At 48.1% G+C, this 22,400-nt stretch overlaps 1 protein-coding gene across 5 annotated transcripts in view; it reads left to right on the forward strand.

Annotated features, from left to right (window-relative positions):
* The window catches only part of XPO6 (exportin 6), a 113,671-nt gene that overhangs the window by 85,227 nt on the left and 6,044 nt on the right, over positions 1-22,400 (forward strand). For 4 of the 5 annotated variants that reach the window (XM_073362840.2, XM_073362838.2, XM_073362837.2 and 1 more), the window contains 8 exons: positions 3,855-3,999; positions 4,578-4,724; positions 6,235-6,424; positions 12,352-12,507; positions 14,092-14,206; positions 16,102-16,273; positions 16,750-16,911; positions 20,775-20,873. In XM_073362840.2, coding sequence (XP_073218941.1) covers positions 3,855-3,999; positions 4,578-4,724; positions 6,235-6,424; positions 12,352-12,507; positions 14,092-14,206; positions 16,102-16,273; positions 16,750-16,911; positions 20,775-20,873 — 1,186 coding nt within the window. The remainder of the gene's footprint in view (positions 1-3,854; positions 4,000-4,577; positions 4,725-6,234; positions 6,425-12,351; positions 12,508-14,091; positions 14,207-16,101; positions 16,274-16,749; positions 16,912-20,774; positions 20,874-22,400) is intronic. The other variant, XM_073362839.2, reaches the window with a different exon arrangement.

The following is a 22,400-nucleotide window of genomic DNA, read 5'->3' on the forward strand; positions in this document are numbered from 1 at the left end:
AGCAGATTTAAAACAAACAAAAGGAAGTGTTTCTTCACACAATGCGCAGTCAGCCTGTGGAACTCCTTGCCAGAGGATGTTGTGAAGGCCAAGACCATAACAGGGTTCAAAAAAGAACTAGATAAATTCATGGAGGATAGGTCCATCAATGGCTGTTAGCCAGGATAGGCAGGGATAGTGTCCCTAGCCTCTGTTTGCCAGAAGCTGGGAATGAGCGACAGGTGATGGATCACCTGATGATTACCTGTTCGGTTCATTCCCTCTGGGGCACCTGACATTGGCTACTATCGGAAGACAGGATACTGGGCTAGATGGACCTTTGGCCTGACCCAGTATGGCTGTTCTTATGTTCATAGAATATCAGGGTTGGAAGGGACCCCAGAAGGTCATCTAGTCCAACCCCCTGCTCAAAGCAGGACCAACCCCAACTAAATCATCCCAGCCAGGGCTTTGTCAAGCCTGACCTTAAAAACCTCTAAGGAGGGAGATTCCACCACCTCCCTAGGTAACCCCATTCCAGTGCTTCACCATCCTGCTAGTGAAAAATTTTTCCCCAATATCCAACCTAAACCTTCCCCACTACAACATGTTCTTAAGTTGTGTAACTTTCACCTCCATCTTCTTTCCCTCAGCACTATCCGTGAGGATCATTCTGGTCTGTTGCTTTTGACATGGCATTGAGCCTGAAACAGAGCACTTGAAACACCAATCCAGCAGTTTATTTTAATTTAACCTCTTGCTAACTTTCCTGTACTCCTGACAGATGCACAGTGGAGCTATAATAGCACAAGGGTGCAGTTATGCCACCTATCTCAACGCACTTGGTGGGTGCAGGTACTAGGGCAAATGCCAGTGCCGTCCTCAGGCATACGCAGCTGCGTAGGGCACCATGAAATTTGGGGCACCAAATTGCCTGAAATTGCGTGGTGTCCTAGGCAGCTGCGTGCTGCATATGCAGCAACACAAGCCCTATCCCCTGGCTGCCCCCTCCCCCCCCAACCCCATGGGCTGCGCCCACTGCAAGGGGCAGGGCTGTCCCTAGGGGAGTGTGGGGCTCCGGACAACTCCCTCCGCCACACCTCTTACCCTCCCCCCCGCTCTATCCCGGCCCACCCCCATTCTACCTCTTCCTCCAGTGACCCCTTAGCAACCTGGCCCCAGCCCGCTCCACTCCGCCAGCTCCCAGCTGCGGCGCTCCACTTCTCGCTGCCAGTGAGTGCAGGGAGGTTGGAGAAAGGACGTCCCCCGCACTCGCCGGCAGCGGGAAGCGGAGCGACGTGGCCCCAGCCCTCTCCACTTCCCTTGCCCCAGCCCCAGCCCCAGCCGTGTCGCTGTGGGGGTGGTTAGGAAAAGGTCCCCCGCCCCACCGACTCACCAGTGGTGGGAAGCGGAGCCCTGCGGCTGGGAGTTGGCAAAGTAGAGCTGGCTGGGGCCAGGCTGCTCCACTTCCTGCCGCTGACAGTGAGTGCGGGGGTGGGATCCCTTCCCCGAGCGACACAGCTGGGGCCTGGGCAAGGGAAGTGGAGCGGGCTGCTCCCGGTCCCCCACTAATCCTCCTGGCTACTATGGGCCTGTGGAGCCCCCCAAAGTGCGCCCCCACAGCTCCTGCCTCCCAGACCCGGGGCCGTAGGGCACCCAAATGGCTAGGGATGGCCCTGGCAAAGGCAACATTTTAAAGTAACTGAACTTATTTACTGTTGATTGAACTCCCAATTCATGTGATAATCCCTGGCAAAAATAGTCTAGAGTTAAGCTGTAGACACTGAGGGAGGTGCGCAGTTTAAAACAACAAGAAACAAACATTATCTTGGCAATACAAAATTAAGATAAGCCTAAAGTCAGCAAGATGTAAACTTCTTTCTCTGCTCACCTTCCCCCTGTGAACACCCAACAGTGGGATGGAGGTTTTGATAAAGCCATTCAGTTTGCTGCCACAGGCAGCAGAGATCTTACAAATCTGCTCCATGTGCTTTATTTGCACATTGTGCCAGCTACATAGAGGGAATGCTGGAGTGTGGGGCTATGGTTTAATGCATAAAATATCTGCCCATGTGAAGCCCACCGCCAGAAGTCCTTGGCATGTAAGCGCTCTAATTTTTGGTCCAACCCTCCATCTTCATAGTTTTACAAACAAGGTCTTAAGTCTTGCTGTATGACAACTTTCACGTTTGAAATCCTGTAAACTCCTGGGGAATGAATCTAACCAGGTGTCTTTCAGTGAAAGGTGCAGCACTTTGTTTGACTGCATCTGGCTCGGAAGAAAAGCTTACTGTAGTTATTTAAAGACTCCCTTCTGTTTAAAAGATGTGGAAGTGTGCAGACTTGACTTCCGTATTCTGGTTGATAGACCAGTTAAGTTACTGGTCAGTGTTTGATGTTGTGATATCTGCAACCTTGAGGCTCAGAGTATTGCTTAGTTTTCAGTTCTATGGGCAGAGTTAAGGTGGATTGAAAAACTTCAAGTATACTTTCAATCCAAGTATTTGGAGTATTCAGCTCCAAACTTTCAAGTGACTTAAGTACAGCCTTTGCGTTGAATTTTCAGGCTTTGTAATGTTTGGGGGGGGGGGGTGTTTGTGTGGACTAGAACATTCTCAAGGGAGTCCCCTGTAAGTAACTGATAGGTGTTTAGTCTTAAAATTTACCTTAAAGTTCCCAGGCTGGGAATTTCCTTAGGTGTCTAAAATATATATTGAATTGTTCAGTGATGGGAGTCCTGCAGTCTCCAACCTGTGTGGGGCCAGCCCCCAAACTGTCCCGGGAGCAGGGTTCCCTTTCTACCACCAGTCAAGTGGATAGGTACATAGGGATAGGACACGTAAAATGAAACTAGCTGGTTTGGGGAGTAGTCCCTAGACTGCTAGAGGGGTACCCACTCTTCACATGGGCAAGAGCCGGTCTAGTGTCCCTCCCCATTCTCCCATCTTGACTGCGTGCTGCTTCTGCCCCTCCATCCCTGTTGTGGCTGTTACCATTGAAGCTATGCGGAGTTAAGAACTCTACAGAATTCATCATGTCACCATAAATTGCTTTTATTTCCTCCCACATGCACACCTAATAAAAACCGTTACAAACGAGACAGATATCTGGCCTTATCAGGTGCTTAAATATGGCCATGAGTGTGGTTTCAATCAGATTGAATCAAGCTTAGAGGTGGAGGGATAGCTCAGTGGATTGAGCATTGGCCTGCTAAACCCAGGGTTGTGAGTTCAATCCTTGAAGGGGCCATTTAGGGATCTGAGGTAATAATTGGGGATTGGTCCTGCTTTGAGGACCAGGTGACCTCCTGAGGTCCCTTCCAGCCCCGATATTCTATGAAGCACATACCAAAGAGTTTTAAGGGGGAGGGATAGCTCAGTGGTTTGAGCATTGGCCTGCTAAACCCAGGGTTGTGAGTTCAATCCTTGAGGGGGCCATTTAGGGATCTGGGGCAAAAATTGGGGATTGGTCCTGCTTTGAGCAGGGGGTTGGACTAGATGACCTCCTGAGGTCCCTTCCAACCCTGATATTCTATGATTCTATGAAGCTTGGCCAACTGTTGTGCCAAAGGAAGTTCTGGAAATGTTCCAGAAGTGCAGCCATCCTATTTTTCTCTCTCTCAAAAAAGTCAGGTCCAGTTTGCCTTAAAGTTTCCAGAAATTCTAATGCACATGTTAAACTTCAGACATGGACAGTTCTGGATGTCTTATAATGGGAAAAGCTATTGTCCACCTTAACTCCGGGGAAAAGAGTGCCTCTCCGTAATACATCATCAGAGCTACTTTACTGTATTCGAGACTTCTGCCATCCTGTTGTGGTTCTTCTGGAATGCCCTTTATCACATCTTTGTTATAACTGTCTCTCCCTCCTTCCAGCCATGCTCAGTCGCTGGCAGCATTGCAGGCTTACTCTCATTGGCTAGCCCAGTTCTACAGTGAAGTTCATCGGCAGAATCCAGAGCAGATCATCTCTCTAGTCTCCACCGCCCTGGAAGCAATTATTCCACTCATCAGCTCCAAGGTACCTTCATCAAAAAAGGCGAATACTTCTCTGAGAAACAAGAGGATAAAACCTGAAATTAACATCCAGCCTTCCATGCAGATGCTACTCTTGTCTCTATGCATTTAGCAGGTTGGCCCTCAGGACAAGTGAATCTGCAGATGAGAGGTTCTGTTTGTTTGCCTATGCAATGCATTTGTCTGCTTTCCAAGAACATGGTGAAAAACTTGGTGAGGTGTGAAGGTAGTGTCACTGAGACAAAAGCTGCCTTAAATAGCATCCTAGAAATAAATGACAGAGCTGCAAGAGCAGCCTCTTAAATAAAGATGGATTAATAAAGGTCTAATTATATTGTGGCTCCTTTAATCTGGGAGTTGAGAAATCTTCACACTCGGTGGTAAGGGGTTGACCTGTGTTCTGATTAAAGGCCACTGAATACTGACTTGTGCTTGAAGGCTAGTTTGTGTGAATATTCTGTCTGTCCGATTCAGTGTGCTCTTGAATACCAGTGCTGTGTCCCAGAAAGTCCACTGTCTCTTCTTGATGCTGTGTGGGACTGAGTTACTGCAGAGCCTAAGAGAACATGCTTTCTTTTTCAGGTGCAAGAGAAGTTGCTGTTGTCTGCATGCCATTTGCTGGTCTCGTTAGCTACCACAGTGCGGCCAGTGTTCTTGATTAGAATCCCAGCAGTACAGAAAGTTTTCAACAGGATCACAGATACCTCAGCTCAGCGGCTTCCTGATAAGGTGCTGTTTGACTCTAACACAAATGCAGAATGTCAGTTTAATTCGGTGCCCTGAGGAAACAATATCACAGCTTTTACCACCATGGTACATCAATTTCAGGGAAAGAGACGTTACTCCTGGATTCTATAAACATTACATGCAGCAATCTGAGTGTCTTGGATACGTCCGTGGCCTTTAATGTTTAGAGTAGAAGTACTAAAAATGAGGAAAAACATAAAATTCACAAATCTCATTAAACAACAACTTAACTTCCCATAACTTGTACCTGATGTCCTGGCTGTTTTATGATGGCAAGAGCTCTGAATTATCTACACTTGATAGTTTTGTTTCTGAACCTCTGCATTCTAGGGCTGACTGTGACTCATGGGGAGGAATATTTCCATTCAGTTTCCTTAGTCTGCATTCCCAGTTTAAATGCTGATTTGTATTAAGTAGTACTTAAAGGCCCTGGCAAAGATCAGGATCTCCTTGTGTTGAGGACTGTACAAACCTATTGTCCCAAAGAACTTGCAATATAAATAACAAGACAGACCATAGGAAGGAGCAAGGAAGTGTTATCCTTGGGCTTGTGTACACAGTGCTGTGGACTGTAGAGGGGCCAATTGCAGAGCTCACCGAAGTGTTGCAATCTAACTGCCCTGTTTGGACACTAGTGGTACAAACTAAAAGGTGCCCAGTTTGTATTAACGTATGTCCCCTTTCAAACAGGACTCTGTTAATGTAAGCTAGATAGCTTTTAGGATACATCTACGCTGCAGTAAAAGACCTGTGGCGCAGCTACAGCTGGCCTGGGTCAGGTGACTCTGGCTGTGGGGCTATAAAATAGCGAAGGGGAGGAGGATCTCAGAGCCTGGATTCCAGCCTGAGCCCAAACATCTACATTGCTATTTTTGTCCCTGCAGCAGGAGCCCACTGAAACACTCTGTGCTGCGTTTTTTTTATTGCAGTATAGACATACCCTTGGTTCATGCCAGCAGTGTCCACACAGGGCAGTTAGATCACAGCACTTTGGTGGGCTCTGTAATTCACATCACTGTAGTCCACGCTGCTGGGCAGTGTAGACAAAGCCCTCATTATTCAGATGCAGAACTGAAGCACAAAGATTGAGTGAATTGCTCAAGGTTACCCATCCGATGAAGAGGGATGTAGCCCATGAAAGCTTATGCTCAAATAAATTTGTTAGTCTCTAAGGTGCCACAAGTCCTCCTGTTCTTTTTGCAGATACAGACTAACACAGCTGCTACTCTGAAACCAGAGTCTGGGAACTGAATCCAGATCTGAGGCTGGGTCTAGTGCCTTAATCACAATACTCGCCTTCCCCTTCTAGTTTGTAGAGCTGCAAGATTTCAGCTGCATGTTGAGTTTAATGTCTCTTTTATTAAACTTGATTTTCAGGGCTTATGCTAGAATCGCACTTCCATATAAAGTGAGAGAGGTCTCCCTTAAATGAGGCAATAGCAGGTTCCTTAAAGCTGCATTGTTTCAAGGCTTAATGTTTCGTTGATTCCAGGCCCAGGTGCTGGTGTGCAGAGCGCTCTCAAATGTGTTGTTGCTGCCATGGCCAAATCTCCCAGAGAATGAGCAGCAGTGGGCAGTTCGCTCAACCAACCATGCCAGTCTGATTTCTGCCCTCACAAGGGAATACCGCCATCTGAAATCCAGTGCCATCCTGCCACAGAGGAAAGTGCGGTTGGAGGACAGTAAGTGCTCTGTTTCCTGAAATGAGCCATCCACCAGGGCAGCTGCTGATAGGGAATCATTAAGCAGAGTTGTTTCAATAACTGCACTAGCTGGAAAGCCTGTACTCAGAGACTTATTTGGGGGGCTGAGGTGTGAACAGTTAGATCAAATGACTATTTATGCGACTGTGCTTCCCACCTTTTCAGTGAGTGTTTTAAAGGGAACTTTTGCTCCAGTGAGTTGTCAGTACACTTCTTTGCTCTGAGAGCAGGATCAAGTTGTTGTTGGGACGGGTTGGATCACAGAAACCCCCTTGGGGCTGCCAAATTATATGCCAAGACTACTTCTGCCCCTGCTTTCCCTGCCAGCTTGGGACTCTACCCTGAGTTGTTGAGGCAGACACGCCAGTCTGCTCCAACACAGACCCAGGGTCTGAACCACGTGCCCCAAACCTGCAGACTCAACTGAAAGCAGCTTAAGAAGTGTTCCTGTCTTTAACACTCAGATGCCTAACTCCCAATGGGGTCCAAACCCCAAATAAATCAGTTTTACCCTGTATAAAGCTTATACAGGGTAAACTTATAAATTGTTTGCCCTCTATAACGCTGATAGAGATGCACAGCTGTTTTCTCCCCCCCCCCCCAATAAAGCTGACAGAGATATGCACAGCTGTTCTCCTTCCCCCCTCCCCCTGGGTATTAATACATACTCTGGGTTAATTAATAAGTAAAAAGTGATTTTATTAAAAACAGAAAGTAGGATTTCAGTGGTTCCAAGTAGTAACAGACAGAACGAAGTGAATTACCAAGCAAAATAAAATAGAATACGCAAGTCTATGTCTAAGAAGACTGAATACAGATAAAAACCTCACCCAGGAAGCTTCCTTTTACAGACTATTCTCCCTCTAGTCTGGGTCCAGCAATCACTCACACCCCCTGTAGTTACTGTCCCTTGTTTCAGGTATCCTTGGGGGTGGAGAGGCTCTCTTTAGCCAGCTGAAGACAAAATGGAGGGGTCTTCCACGGGCTTAAATAGACTTTCCCTTGTGGGTAGAGACCCCCCTCCTCTCTCCTATGCTAAGTCCAGCTCCAAGATGGAGTTTTGGAGTTACATGGGCAAGTCACATGTTCATGCATGACACAGTTTTTACAGGCAGCAGCCATTGCTTACATGCTACCTTGAACGTCCTTAGGTAGACTTTTTATGTGGATTGGAGCCTTCCAAGATCCATTGTGCGTTAAGTGCTTCTTGATTGGGCATTTAACTTGCAAATTCCTTTCTGAAGAAGTTGACCAAATGCCTTACTAAGTTTGTTTTTAAATAACCAAGAATACAGCCAATATTCATAACTTCGAATATGATAATGACACATGCATATGAATAGGATGAATAGATTCAGTAGATCATAACCTTTACAGAGATGTTACATGGCGTATGTAGCATAAAACACATTCCAGTTATGTCATATATACATTCATAAACATATTTCCATAAAGCCTTATGGGGGCACCGTCACAGTCATTTTTAACCTTCTAGGCAAGAAAGATTACATTATAAAATACTCTAGCTCGCTAATGCAATAGTTTGGGGGGCTACCATTAGGCTGTCATTCTGGAAATCTGGGTTGGAGGTAATGTTCCCAAAGATTTCAGCTGTGAGAAAATAGTAAGGATTTTGTCAAGACTGAGATATAGAGAACCCTTGTTGGGGTCGGGGGGTTGAAATTTCATGTTCTCTGCTAGCTAAAAGGGTTCCTATGCATGTTGTGGGGCTTTAGTTTTGAGGATCATTCTACTAAATACTATTTGGAATCCTACATTATCACTTACAGCTACAGTATGGACACAAGGTGTTCTTCGTCGAATGATTGCTCATTTGTATTCCACAATAGGTGTGCGTACTTGCCACGTGCACCAATGCTGGAAGTTTTTCCCCTAGCAGTGCCCATGGGGGGAATGCCCCAGCGACCCCTGGAGTGGCACCTCCATGGCGTGGTATAAGGGGAGCGGCACGCTCCCCCTACCCTCAGTTCCTTCTTGCCGCCAGCGAAGGTGCGTCGGAACTGCTCTGCTCAAGCTTAATGCTGTAGCTCATCCCCAGAACTGCTTGCTCGTTCAGTCTTAATACCTGTAGTTAGTTAGCTGTTTAGTTAATTCAGTTAGAGCGCTCAGGCTGGGGCATGTCCCGGGTTTTAAGTCGTGCGACACTTGTAGGCGATCTGTGCCAAGGAATGACCTGCACGCGGACTGTCTCCGCAGTTCGGGAGAAGCCCATATCCGCGATCATTGCAAAATTTGCAAGTCGTTTAAGCCTCGGACCAAGAGAAAAAGGGACATTAGGCTCCAGGCTATTCTGATGGAGTCGGCGCTGACCCCAACTTCAGTGTGCTGCTCCGAGTCGGCACCGCGGTGTCAGTGTGCGGCGACCCGCCGGCGCTATTGACCAGTTGGCACCTCTCCCCATCTACGGGGAATGCCCAGAAGGCTAGAAATACACCGCTTTTGCAGCAGCACTGAAGTAAACCTGGAACAGAGGCTAGACCCATGTCCGGCAGTCCTCTATCCCCACCGGCCTCTAGACCTCCAACTCAAGTTGAACGGAGTAGCCCGGCCTATTCAGAGCAGGCCTCCCCAGATGTCTAGATGCCCTCCACACCGGAAGCCCTGCAGGTGGCCTGGGACGTTATGTCCATGCCGGTACCAGGAGCACCGCCAATGTTGGCTCCACACTTCAGAGGCAAGCCACCGCTGGGATCTCCGAAGTCGCCCCCGTCTCAGTCGAGAGAATGTTCCAAACTCCGTTCACTGTCTAGTGACCATTCAGGGCAAAATCCAAGTGCATTGCCCTTGACTCCCACTACACTGTCTTGTTGGGTTCCATCCGACCGAGATGCTTGGCACCGCTCCACCTCAAGGAGCGAATACCGATGGGACCAAGGCAGACGTCACCAAAGGACAGGTTTGAGACTCTGAAGGGGCTCATCGACACAGTCACAGTCCTGGTGACAACAGCCAGAGCATGCCTCTAGCTCTTGGGTCACATGTTGGCGTGCATGTACGTGGTCCGGCACGCCAGACTCAGGATGCGGCCCCTCCAGTTCTGGTTGGTCTCCCAAGCCAGGGACAGGATGGACAAAGTCCTCACCATACCCGACTCGGTGATTGCCTCCCTACGTTGGTGGTCTGCCCCAAGCAACATGCTCCAAGGGGTCCCGTCGCTGGAACTGGTGTCCAATGCATCGGACCTGCGTTGGGGGGCCCACATGGGGAACATTCAGACCCAAGGTCTGTGGTCAGCTCAGGATTTGACCCTACACATAAATGTCAAGGAGCTCAGGGCGGTACGGCTGGCGTGCATGGCCTTCCGCTCGCACCTGGAGGGCAGGGTGGCCAGAGTCCTCACAGACAACACGGCCTTGATGTTCCATATCAACAGGCAAGACGGGGCCCAATCCTCTGCTGCGAAGCCCACAGGCTGTGGGATTTCTGTATAGCCCACATCATCTGCCTAAAGGCTTTCCATCTACCGGGCGCCCGGAATGCGCGGGTGGATCGCTTGAGCAGAGATGTCTCCTCTCAGCACGAGTGGTCTCTCCACCCAGAGGTGGCTCACAGGCTTTTCCAAGTGTGGGGTACTCCCTCGGTGGACCTGTTCGCAACTCAACAGAACAGGCGCTGTCCCCGGTTCTGCTCCAGTGGTTCTGATGCCTTTCTCCTGTCCTGGTCAGGCCAGTTTCTTTGTGCCTTTCCCCCGTTCCCACTGATCAGCAAGGTCCTGGAAAAAAATAAAGACGGACAAGGCCCGGATCCTTCTGATTGCCCCGGCATGGCCCAGGCAACATTGGTACAGGACCCTCACGGACCTGGCCGTTACTCCACCATGGTCGTTGCCATTTCGCCCAGACCTGCTCTCCCAGGACCAGGGCCGCCGCCTCCATTCCAACCTAGCAGCTCTCCACCTCATGGTGTGGCTGCTCAATGGTTAGGTACAGAGGAAAGGACATGCTCAGAAGGGGCTCAATCCATGCCCCTCCATGCGCTGCTCCTGCTTGGCAAAGTGGTCCCAGTTGTCCGGATGGGCAAATGAGCGGGGCGTTTCCCCGGTGGCTGCCCCGATCCAGCTTATCCTGGACTACCTTCTCCACCTTAGAGCCCAGGGCCTGGTGCCCTTGTCAGTCAAGGTGCACCTGGCAGCCATATCGGCCTTCCATCCGCCAGTGCAGGGTCGTACGGTATTCTCCCATGCTACTGTGACTGGCCGCTTCCTCAAGGGGTTGAACCGTCTCTTCCCTGTATGCTTTGCCCCCGGTCCCACAGTGGGACCTAAACCTGGTCCCACCTCTCATGGAAGGTGGCCTTCCTGGTCGCAATCACGTTGGCCAGGTGGGTCTCGGAGCTCCGAGCCCTCATACACCATTTTCCATAAGGACAAGGTCCAGCTCCTCCTGCACCCTGCATTCCTCCCGAAGGTGGTCTCCACCTATCACATGGGTCAGGACATATTTCTACTGGTCCTCTGCCCCAAGCCCCTCATGTCCAGTGAGGAGCGCCGTTTCAACACGCTCGATGTGTAGTGGGCTCTGGCTTTCCACCTCGAGTGGACCAAGCTGTTCAGAAAGTCCTCACAACTGTTCATCACCTCGGCTGAGCGCATGAGGGGTCGGTCAATCTCCACTCAGCAGCTCTCCAACCAGATCACTTCGTGCATCCGTACCTGTTATGATCTGGCAGGTATCCCCCGCCACCAGTTATGAAGGTGCACTCGACTCAAGTGCAAACCTTGTCGGCTGTCTTCTTGGCCCACGTCCCCATCCAAGGCTGCCACGTGGTCTTCGGTTCACATGTTCACCTCGCACTGTGCGATCATCTCCCAAACCAGAGATGAGGCCGGGTTTGGCAGGGCTGTACACCGTCCTGAGAATTTGTGAACTCCTACCCACCTCCAACAGATATAGCTTGGAATCACCTATTGTGGAATACACATGAGCGATCACTCGAAGAAGAAAAGACAGTTACCTTTTCTGTAACTGGTGTTATTCGAGATGTGTTGCTCATGTCTATTCCACATCCCGCCCTCCTTCCCCTCTGTCGGAGGTGTCTGGCAAGAAGGAACTGAGGGTTGGGGGAGCGCGCAGCTCCCCTTATACTGTGCCATGGAGGGGCCACTCCAGGGATTGCTGAGGCGCTCCCCCTTACGGGTATTGCTAGGGGAAAAACTTCTGGCACTGGTGCACGTGGCGAGCACGCACACCTATTGTGGAATAGACATGAGCAACACATCTCGAAGAACACCAGTTACGGAAAAGGTAACTGTCTTTTCAAAGCTGGCAAATTCTGGAGAGCAGTGGTCTGCTTTATATACGGTACAAGTGTGTGGGGGCTGGGCTGTCTCAATCCTAAAAGGACAGTTGCTACTAATCAGAAACCTGCTGTGCAGCTTGAATTGGTCCAGTGTTTTCTCTCCTCCATTGGTATTTACACAGTGCTGGCTTGCAATGTCTTCACTGCTGTTGCCATTGTCATGAGTACTAAATTGACCCAGTGTATCCCATTGTTCCAGCATGCTTGTTCTTTGTTTTCTTCTTGTTTGGTGTTACTTTAACTAGCTGTATGTTTAAATGAGACCACTAATCTGCCTTCTCTGTGATCCCATAGTCTGCCTCTTAGTAGAAGCAGTAACCATTTGGACAAGCAAGGTACTTGAACACATGGCTAGCACTAAGCATGTGAGTTGTTGTCTTCAGTGAGCCTGTTTGCTTAAAACTAGGCACACTCTCTGAAGGTCTTTTTGCATTGGGAACTTGAGCTGGTGTATAGTCATCTTGTCTGTGGAAAGGCTTCTAGGTTTTGACTATTGTAGATGTGGGTGTGTGATTTCTGCCACCTGGTTAGTTTTCTTAATATCCCTGGAAAATCTCTCATAAGTCTTTCTTCATCTTGATTTGCAGCCAAAGTGATCATCCACCAGACACTTAGTGTCTTAGAAGACATTGTGGAGAGTATCTCTGGAGAGTCTACCAAGTCTCGGCAGATCTGTTATCAGTCACTGCAGGAATCCGTGCAGGTCTCACTAGCCCTCTTCCCAGCTTTCATTCATCAGTCAGGTATAACAATAGGACAAGCTTTAATGCTGTGAGTAGCTCTTATGAGCTACTGATAAATGCCCAAGGCCCATTCTGATAAAATTAGCCTTGGCACATACATGATATGCATAGATTTGTTTGCCCAAGTGGAATGTGAATCAGTACCATGGGCAGCTGTTTAATTAGGAACTTTCAGGTTAAGCTGCATCTTGGATCAGGAAAGGGTCAGAGGACATTTGATAGGGCAATGGTCTTAAATTGCTTAAACAACTGGTATTCCAGCTGACGAGGACATAGTCATGAAAGCTTGTAACATACTGAATCCTCAAAATTCCCTATACCTGCTCCTCGGGAATGGTCCCTTGCACCACACACTATGGAACAAACCAGGCTAAGGGTTTAAAAACAAAAAATGTTTTTTTTGCATGTAATGTTATCTGGCATTTACCATTTCTTCAGAATGGTGAAGAGGTGTGGAGGTGTAGCCCCGTTCAGACCAAGGCAGACAGTTCTTGAGACTGCTTGTGAAGCAAAGAATCCTGGGTCAGAGCCAGGCCCCAAAGGTCCTTGCTAACCAGTCTTATCCTGAGCAAGACCCCAGTTAATCTTGAGAAGCAGGCTTTGTATCACACTCTGGCAGCTGGAAGCTAAAGCCCCTAGAATACCCAGCACCTCACCTTAAAAGAGGCACCAGGGCAGCCAAGTGAGACCCTCATGGGTCATATCTAGTACCCCAAAGAGAGCTGGCAGCTTCTGCAGTGGAGCAGGAATACAAAACTGTTTCCCTTGGCTGTGTAGAGAAGTAAAGAGTTGGGGGGTAGGGGGAAGAGTAAGAGACAGGATAGAGGACAACTTTAAATGCAAACAAAATCCAGTAGGGTGAGCTGGGGTCCCAACTCCGTGATTAACCATTCTGGTGAATAGCTAGCAGACAAGGGAACAGTGAAATTACCTTTGTGAACAGTCTCATGCAGTTGCAATATTTATCCATGGTTGGACGTGCACAGTGAAAGAATTGAACAGATACAGCTTAAACATGGTTACCCAATCAAGTGTGTGAGACAGGGCTAGCACAAGACTTTGACTCTGCAGTGATGATCAGTTAAGCACACAACCATGTGCTGGGAATTACCTCTGAATTCAGCCAAGTGTCTTTAATAATTACAAAAATCAAACCAGTCAGTTTCCTTTTTCTCCTCCTCCCTTCCCCCGCCTCTTAAAGGTGCGTAGCTTTTGAATTTCATGTTACTTCCTGTTGATCCTGTATAAGCAGTGAACTGACAGAGCGTGGCCCAAGAGTAACCTCAGTACCTTCCATGTTGGCTCAGACTAATTAAGTGGGCTCTCTACTGTTAGCACTGTATCATGCTGGCTGGATGTATAAAAGGCCACTCCAGTTTGCCTCTTCCACCAGGTGTCAGGTTATAAACCTTTGGCACCAGCCCTTAGTCTCACTTACAATGGCAGCCCTGCTGGTAATCCCAGCATGAATAAGTAAAGGGGAATCCAGCACAGGAGGAGCAGATCATCAACAAAACAAACATTTGCAGTGCTTTACAGCTGTCTCGTTAATACCTTCCCTTGCCTTTTTTCTTTCTATTATAGATGTGACAGATGAGATGCTGAGCTTCTTCCTCACCCTCTTCCAAGGACTGAGGGTACAGATGGGAGTACCTTTCACTGAGCAGATCATACAGACCTTCCTAAACATGTTCACCAGGTATCTGTCACCCCAGTTGCCTAACTGATGAAAAGTTATTTCTGGACCCTGTGTGAGGAAGCTCTTTACCTTGAGAACTTCTGCTGTATGAGCAGCTTGCTGATTGGCCACTTCTCTAAAGTGTCCATTAATATTTTCACCCCCTCAAAGTGTCTGGATTTTTTTCCCTGTCCCAGGACGGAATCCATTGGGGGAAGGAGGCAAAAATGCTTCTGAAAAACTCCAGATGACTTGGAGGGAGGAGGCAGGTTACAACACTGGGGGTTGGTCCTGGGGCTGGTTTTGTTCAACATCTTCATTAATGATGTGGATGATGGGATGGGTTGCATGCTCAGCAAGTTTGCGGATGACACTAAGCTGGAGGGAGAGGTAGATATGCTGGAGGGTAGGGATAGGGTCCGGAGTGACCTAGACAAATTGGGAGGACTGGGCCAAAAGAAATCTGCACTTAGGACGGAAGACTCACATGCACTGCTACAGGTTGGGGACTGACTGGCTAAGCGGCAGTTCTGCAGAAAAGGACCTGGGGATTACAGTGGACAAGAAGCTGGATATGAGTCAACAGTATGCCCTTGTTGCCAAGAAGGTTAACGGCCTATTGGGCTGCATTAATAGGAGCATTGCCAGAAGATCGACGGAAGTGATTATTCCCCTATATTCAGCACTGGTGAGGCCATATCTGGAGTATTGCATCCAGTTTTGGGCCCCCCACTACAGAAAGGATGTGGACAAATTGGAGAGAGTCCAGCAGAGGGCAATGAAAATTATTAGGGAGCTGGGGTACATGACTTATGAGGAATGGCTGAGGGAACTGGGGTTATTTAGTCTGCCGAAGAGAAGAGTGAAGGGGGATTTGATAGCAGCCTTCAACTACCTGAAGGGCGGTTCCAAAGAGGATGGAGCTGGGCTGTTCTCCATGGTGGCAGATGACAGAACAAGGAGTTATGGTCTCAAGTTGCAGTGTGGGAGGTCTAGGTTGGATATTAGGATAAACTAGGAGGGTGGTGAAGCACTGGAATGGGTTACCTAAGGAGGTGGTGGAATCTCCATCCATAAAGGTTTATAAGGCCTGGCTTGACAAAGCCCTGGCTGGGATGATTTAGTTAGGGTTGGTCCTGCTTTGAGCAGAGAGTTGGACTAGAGGTCTCTTCCAACCCTAATCTTCTGCGATGCTATGACACAAGAAGCTATCCTCTGCCAGTGAACACAAATCACATTCCCAAGCTCCTCTCATAAATAGGTGGGAACAGATCTTGTATGAACAAAAGGGGGTGTTTTGCTTCTCAGAATCTGAAACAACATTCAGGAATTGATCTCTGCCTCCAGCATAGGCCTAGACTGGGAGCTTCTACGTCTGTGAAGGAAAGAACCTCTCCAGGCTGCTGCACCTTGCATGTGACCATGAATTCGCATCGGTGCCTTGATCAAGAAAGGATAGCCTTTCCAGCTGCAGGATATGTGCTGCTGCCGTTTATAGTGGCCTAGCTGGATGGAGGAATTGACTGCCCACCAGTCATTAACCTGGGGCCTGCACACGAATGCTGTGAGACATGTTAAGGAAATGGCAAAGCTATTGTAATACCTTATGGTTTCATCTAAGACAAAAGAAATATTGCAGAACTGACTTCATGACCTTGTTCTTTGTTGCTCTTTAAGGTCTGGATCAGGAGAATATTGAGTGTGCCCTAATCATCCTAAATCTATGGAAGCCGGGGTGGTTTTGTGTCACTTCGTCAGAGCCAGCTCCCTTCTGAGATTGGCTGCAATCAGTCTATAGCAACACCTCAAACTAAATTAATGGTGTTTGTCTGCTGCCGTTGCCTTCAAATGTTTTAATTTGACTAAACATCTCCCTCAGACTTCTGACAGTGTCAATGACTTTCTTTGTGTCCTAGAGAGCAGTTAGCAGAGAGCATCCTCCACGAGGGCAGCACTGGCTGTCGTGTGGTTGAGAAGTTTCTGAAGATTCTGCAAGTGGTAGTACAAGAACCAGGCCAAGTGTTCAAGCCTTTCTTACCCAGCATCATCTCGCTGTGCATGGAACAGGTCTACCCCATCATTGCAGAGGTAGGACAACTCCCATACAGCAGGTGGAGTTAGTGTCCAGTTAAAATCCTGAGCTGGAGAATCAATTTTGTTTTTCTTCATGCTGTTGCAATCTGAGCCACTAGATGGGGTGAGCTGGGTCAGAATTACTGTTAAATCTGGAGCCTGATGGGGGCTGAGGTCATTGCATGGTAGCTGTGAAGATAAATTTTCAGATATGTTCAAGGCAAGGCTTCAGGACTCACTACATGTACAGTGGGTTTTTTGCATAGCCCAGATGAGCATTGGGTCTCATGCTTACCCTAGAGGAAAATAAGCTTTAAGTTCTTGGTCATCATCTCAGCCATGTCCTTGCTATAATGTAGCACCTCTGGTCTGAAATACTGTTCTGGATGACCACCTGCATATTTTGGGGAAGAGCTGTTGCGTAGTGGGATCCACTGAAGTAGCTGCTTTCCACCAAAGCAGTCTGTTCTAAGATTCTGTTTCTCCCCCAGCGCTCATCTCCTGATGTGAAAGCAGAGTTATTTGAGCTGCTTTTCCGGGTCCTCCATCACAATTGGCGGTATTTCTTCAAGTCTAGCGTTCTGGCAAGTGTCCAGAGAGGGATAGCAGAAGAACAGATGGAGAATGAAGCACAGTTCAGTGCCATTATGCAGGTAACTCAACAACTCTCACAACTTGAGAACTTAGGATTTCCTGATGGAAGTTTTGTGTTGTAGTGACCAGACAATTAGAAACTCTCAGGGTTGACTTAAACTAGATTTAACGTGTTGAGTTCTTGTTGTACAGCTATGGAAATGTTAGCTCACACGTGGGATGTATGGTTGTGTAGACAAGATGCAGAATATCTTACCCTTTAGAACATAAAGGGATAATAGGCATCTCAAAGGGTCACTTTCTCGATGTGGATTTGTGCTCTACAATGATGCAGCACACCCCACATCCAGAACTAAAGCATCATTGTTCCCTTTACTGCCACACGTCTCTTGAAGTGCAATAGGGCAATCTGGTAGTGATGAAAGCTTGTATGGTACTAAGGTGTCTCTTCTGGGTTTACATTGACTTGTTACTATAAGATGTTCCACTGTATCTGGGTCCACCACATCTAGGAAAGAACAGTTACTGGATATTCTGTAGCAGTGGTGAGCAACTTGGGGCCCGTGGGCTGCATGCGGCCCATCAGGGTAATCTGATTGCGGAACGCAAGACCTTTTGTTTAAGTTGACTGTCCACAGGCACAGTCTCCCGCAGCTCCCAGTGGCCGTGGTTTGCTGTTCCTGGAAAATGGAAGCGGCCGGCTGCAGGGATGTGCTGGCCACCGCTTCCTGCAGCTTCCATTAGCCGGGAACGGCGAACTGCAGCCACTGGGAGCTGTGGGGGGGCCGTCCATGCAGACAGTCAGCGTCCGCAAAATGGCTCATGGCCCGCAATCAGATTACCCCGATGGGCCGCATGCGGCCGGCAGGTTGACCACCACTGTTCTATAGGCTCTGGTCCTATGAATAGAGAAGGGAAATGAAATATAATAGCCCACAGGTAAAGCCTATAGGATTCTTTCCAGCCTGGGCAGCCAGAGTCCTAAAAAGTATAAAACTTCCTTGTTTCAGGTTTTACTCTGGCATTTATCAAAACTGCTCGAGCCTGTGGGTACTTACTACTTTAAGAGCAGGATTAGCTCTCCAAAGGGTTTAACGCAGCTTGCAGCAAAATTCAAAGCATCATCCCAATCAATCACCCAGTCGGGCTGCCTGATGCAATGCTCTGTACCTTCAGCCTACTTCAGAGTAAACAGAGCCTTGCGCCATGCCCTGGGAGCTCTCAATATCTGGCAGGTCCGCACAGGGCAGAGAGTTCCAGAGGGCAGGGCCATCCACTGGGAGGTCAGATCAGAGGCCTGGCCACACAACTGCCTGCAAATGAGCACTCACAGGAGCGGTCCTCTCTGTAGTATTACAGGTGGAGACATTTCTCTCTCATTCAGAGAGTTAAACTCTGTATTGAACTTTCTCTGCGTCCTTCCCCTTTCTGGTATCTTACGTATGTGGATAATTAGTACATGGCAAGCAGGGGTTTAAATCTTCAGTGCAGTAGCCTGCAGCATGCTAACTGGCCATGTGGACTCTGCTGCGGCACATGGACAGTTCCATAGTACGCTGTGCCCTGCTGCTGTTGACCAGGTCCACACGGCCAGCCAGTGCACAACAGGCTGTAGATTTACAGCCCAGCTTGTCAAGCACTAACTCTCCAAACAGAGAAGCCCTTAATTTCCACTGAGATCTACTAGGGCTCATGGCACATCTCTGCGTTACTACCCAGGCTATGCAGGGCTGCCTGAGCATGTTTGTTCTTGCCCCTTCTCTGACAGTGTAACTGAACTGAACCTTTCAGCTGCACCTTTCTAAAGTGCCTTTACTCAGTAATTGAATATTAGCTGCCTTTTGGCCAGCGATTTCGGGCGACTTGGTTTTACTAGTTGGCTCCTGTTAGTTAATGTTCTGCAAATGTTCTCTATGGTAAGAACAGCCTGTGTTATCCAGCGGAGTGCCAGCCGTATCAGGTCAGAGTCCAGGACTGCAGCTGGATTTTGAAAAATGCTGGGTCGTTTTTGACCATTAACACTGAGTTGCATGGCTATCAAGGGTAATCTAGTTTCCTGTTACGTGATGGAAGCTGTGGTACCCTATGGGAGGCATCAGGTAGAACTTTTCTACATCCCATTCCTTGTACAATATTAAAGCAGCTTAGTATGTGAGACTGTCATGCTCCTGAAGCCTCAAGTCTTGGCCTCTATCTGCAACAAGATACTAGTCCAGTCCAATCCAGCAAATTTTGTTCCTAGACCCCTTGTGGCTTGTCTTTCAGCTACCTGCAGTTCCAGTTCCTTTTCTTTTATTACTCACAGTAGGAATGTGTTATATCTGCCTATTGTCCTGGCCTCTGGGCTTATCCAAATGTTTAAAACAAAACCTGAACATGTGTACTCTCCCTCTTCCCTCCCCACCCCCACAAAGAGCTGACCAGATGAAAACACCTCATAATCGAGACCAGTGGTTCTCAAACTGTGTGTCAGGACCCCAAAGTCGGTCGCTACTCCATTTTAATGGGGTTGCCAGGGCTGGTTTAGACTTGCTGGGGCACAGGGCCAGAGCCAAACTCTGAAGGCTTCAGCCCTGGGTGGCGGAGCTCAGGTTACAGGCCCCCTGTCTGGGGCTGAAGCCCTTGGGCTTCAACTTTGGCCTCCCTGCCCAAGGCACTGGGATTTGGGCTTTGACCTCCCTACCCAGGGTAGCGGGGCTTGGGCTTTGGCTCAGACTGCAGTTCCCCCTCTGGGGTTCATGATGTAATTTTTATTGTCAGAAGGGGGTTGCAGTGCAATGAAGTTGGAGAACCCTTGGACTAGATCAGATCCTCCCATACAGCCAACAAACTTGGGTTCTAGCTGACTACCAAAGGGAGACAATTTCATCACCAGCCATTCCTCCAGTGAGAGAACACTGGCTTGAGCTCTCAAGAGTCTCAATCAAAGGATTGTTCAGAGTGTCTCAGATGTGCTTAGACTTCAGTTCAAATTCGGTCATTTTTTCTGGTCTGGTATCTGCATGGTTTGTTAAGCAATCACCTCTGCTCTGAGAGTTGACTGGAGTTAGGAGTGTCATGAGAGGCTCTTGTAACTCCTAGGGGGTTTGTCCCTGGGACATGGGCTCTTCGCTACTCTGAATGGGTTTTGCACTTGATAGGGCTCTGCCTGTATCCTTGGTGTCTGGATTATTAGATACAGGGGTGTCTCCCTGAGCTCCTTGAGAATATTTCCTGATGAAAGCTGAGAATCGGTCCTGTTTGGCAGGAACATTACTTGGAGGGTGAGGAAGGGAAATGGTTCCCTTTCTGGACTGCCAAAGCTGAAAGCTCAGCTTCCCACATTGCCGTACACTAGGTTGGCTGTGTGTGTGAGGTCAGGTTCACAATGAAGGCAAACAGCTGGGGCCGGAGGGGTTGACCAAGACAAGTGTAAATGGATGTGGCTCAGATTAACAGCTGGAAGGGTGTGAGTGAGGTCCTAAAAAAGAGGCAGGTCTTTCAAACAGCCTTCAGATTCTGCGTTGGGGAGAAGTGGTGGTTGAGCTTTTAGGGGCTGAAGCGCTAACTCTGCCGTCTGGGCTGACTTCTCCAGGTGTCTGTTTCAAAGGAGACCAGTCACTTGCCCTCCCAGCCTGGGCACTAGGTAGCAGTTCCCTGCAGGAGAGCGCGAGCAGGATTAGGCAGTATGTCTAGTATGGGAATGGGAGTTGAACCTGAAAAGCTCAGACAACACAAGCCTCTGGGCTGACAGAGGGCCCTGCCAAGTGGTATGTACTCTGATGCTAGGAGATCCAGTCGGGCACCAAATACTCCAATATATAGATCTACCTTTGGCCAGCACTTGATGTCATATACTCCAGTTCTGTCTGGCAAACCTGCATGCTGGTCTTTAAGCATATTGTTACTCATTCCATCTGCTAAGATCTGTCTTTTTCCATAGGCATTTGGCCAGTCCTTCCTGCAGCCTGACATACACCTATTTAAACAGAATCTCTTCTACCTGGAGACACTGAATACCAAGCAGAAGCTATACCACAAGGTGAGTGCCAGTTGGTCAACTCCTATGTGTGCTGTGTGCAGCAGCTAGAGGGCACTGTGCTGGGACCTGCTATATACCAAGTCCTGAGCCACTGCTCAGCTGAGCAGTGTGACAGTATTATGGTCTGGTATCTTGTGAACCTGGATTGCTAGAAGTTACTGCTTGATGGTACTGGAAAGCTGCAACTCCAAGCTCTAGGTGGTATACAGCACCCCCAGGAGAGGTTTTGGAGTAAAGGCTGTGGGCAGGGGGTGCAGCAGACCTTGACTCCTCATCTTCCTCCAGAGGTAGTTCTGCGAGGGGCACAGTACAGATTAAATCAACATTCCCCTCAGTCTGTTGCACTGGTGTCTGGTACAGAAGTGATGCCACCTCTGCACTGGTCACAGCAAAAACCTCATGGGCTCTTCATTGACAGTAGGGAGGAGGATGGAAGGAGTCACCCCAAAATGCGGGGGGAGGAAAGGATTCACTGGGACAAATCTTCCCCCTTCCTTGAGCAGAAGGAGCACAGAATAGGTGAGCCCCCACCATCACTTAATCGCTCCATGTTATGGAGAGAGGAGAAGAGACCAAGTCCAGGATAGGAGCTGCCTTGTGGAGGCAGAGGAAGGAAATTTGCAATCTATCCCAACAGCCAGGAAGGACTGGACTGGAATGAATGGAAGGACCAAAAGCTATTGTACTTAGGGGTTTGAGCATGGCAAAGGATGACTTTGGGTGCCGGGGTTTGGACTAGGTCTGTCAAGCAATTAAACAAATTAATCCGATTAATTGCGATTAACCGTGTAATTAAACAACAATAGAATACCATTTATTTTAAAAATTGTGGATGTTTTCTACATTTTGAAATATATTGATTTCAATTACAACACAGAATATAAAGTGTACAGTGCTCACTTTATATTTATTTATTATAAGTATTTGCACTGTTAAAAGAAATAGTATTTTTCAATTCACTTACTAATACAAGTACTGTAGTACAATTTCACTATCATGAAAGTTGAACTTACATATATAGAATTATGTACAAAAAAATCTGCATTCAAAAATAAAACAGTGTAAAACTTCAGAGCCTGCAAGTCCCCTCAGTGCTACTTCTTGTTCAGCCAATTGCTCAGACAAATAAGTTTGTTTACATTTGCAGGAGATAATGCTGCCTGCTTGTTGTTTACAATGTCACCTGAAAGTGAGAACAGTCATTTGCATGGCACTGTTTTAGCCAGCATCACAAGATATTTAAATGCTAGATGTGCTAAAGAGTCATATATCCCTTCATGCTTCAGCCACCTTTCCAGGAAACATGCGTCCATGCTGATGACAGATTCTACTCGATAACAATCCAAAGCAGTGCAGACCAACGTATGTTCACTTTCATTATCTGAGTCCGATACCACCGGCAGAAGGTTGATTTTCTTTTTTGGTGGTTTGGGTTCTGTAGTTTTTGCATCAGAGTGTTGCTCTTTTAAGACTTCTGAAAGCATGCTCCACACCTCATCCCTCTCAGATTTTGGAAGGCACTTCAGA

Source organism: Lepidochelys kempii, chromosome 10 (genome assembly GCF_965140285.1).
Source record: "Lepidochelys kempii isolate rLepKem1 chromosome 10, rLepKem1.hap1, whole genome shotgun sequence".
NCBI lineage: Eukaryota > Metazoa > Chordata > Testudines > Cheloniidae > Lepidochelys > Lepidochelys kempii.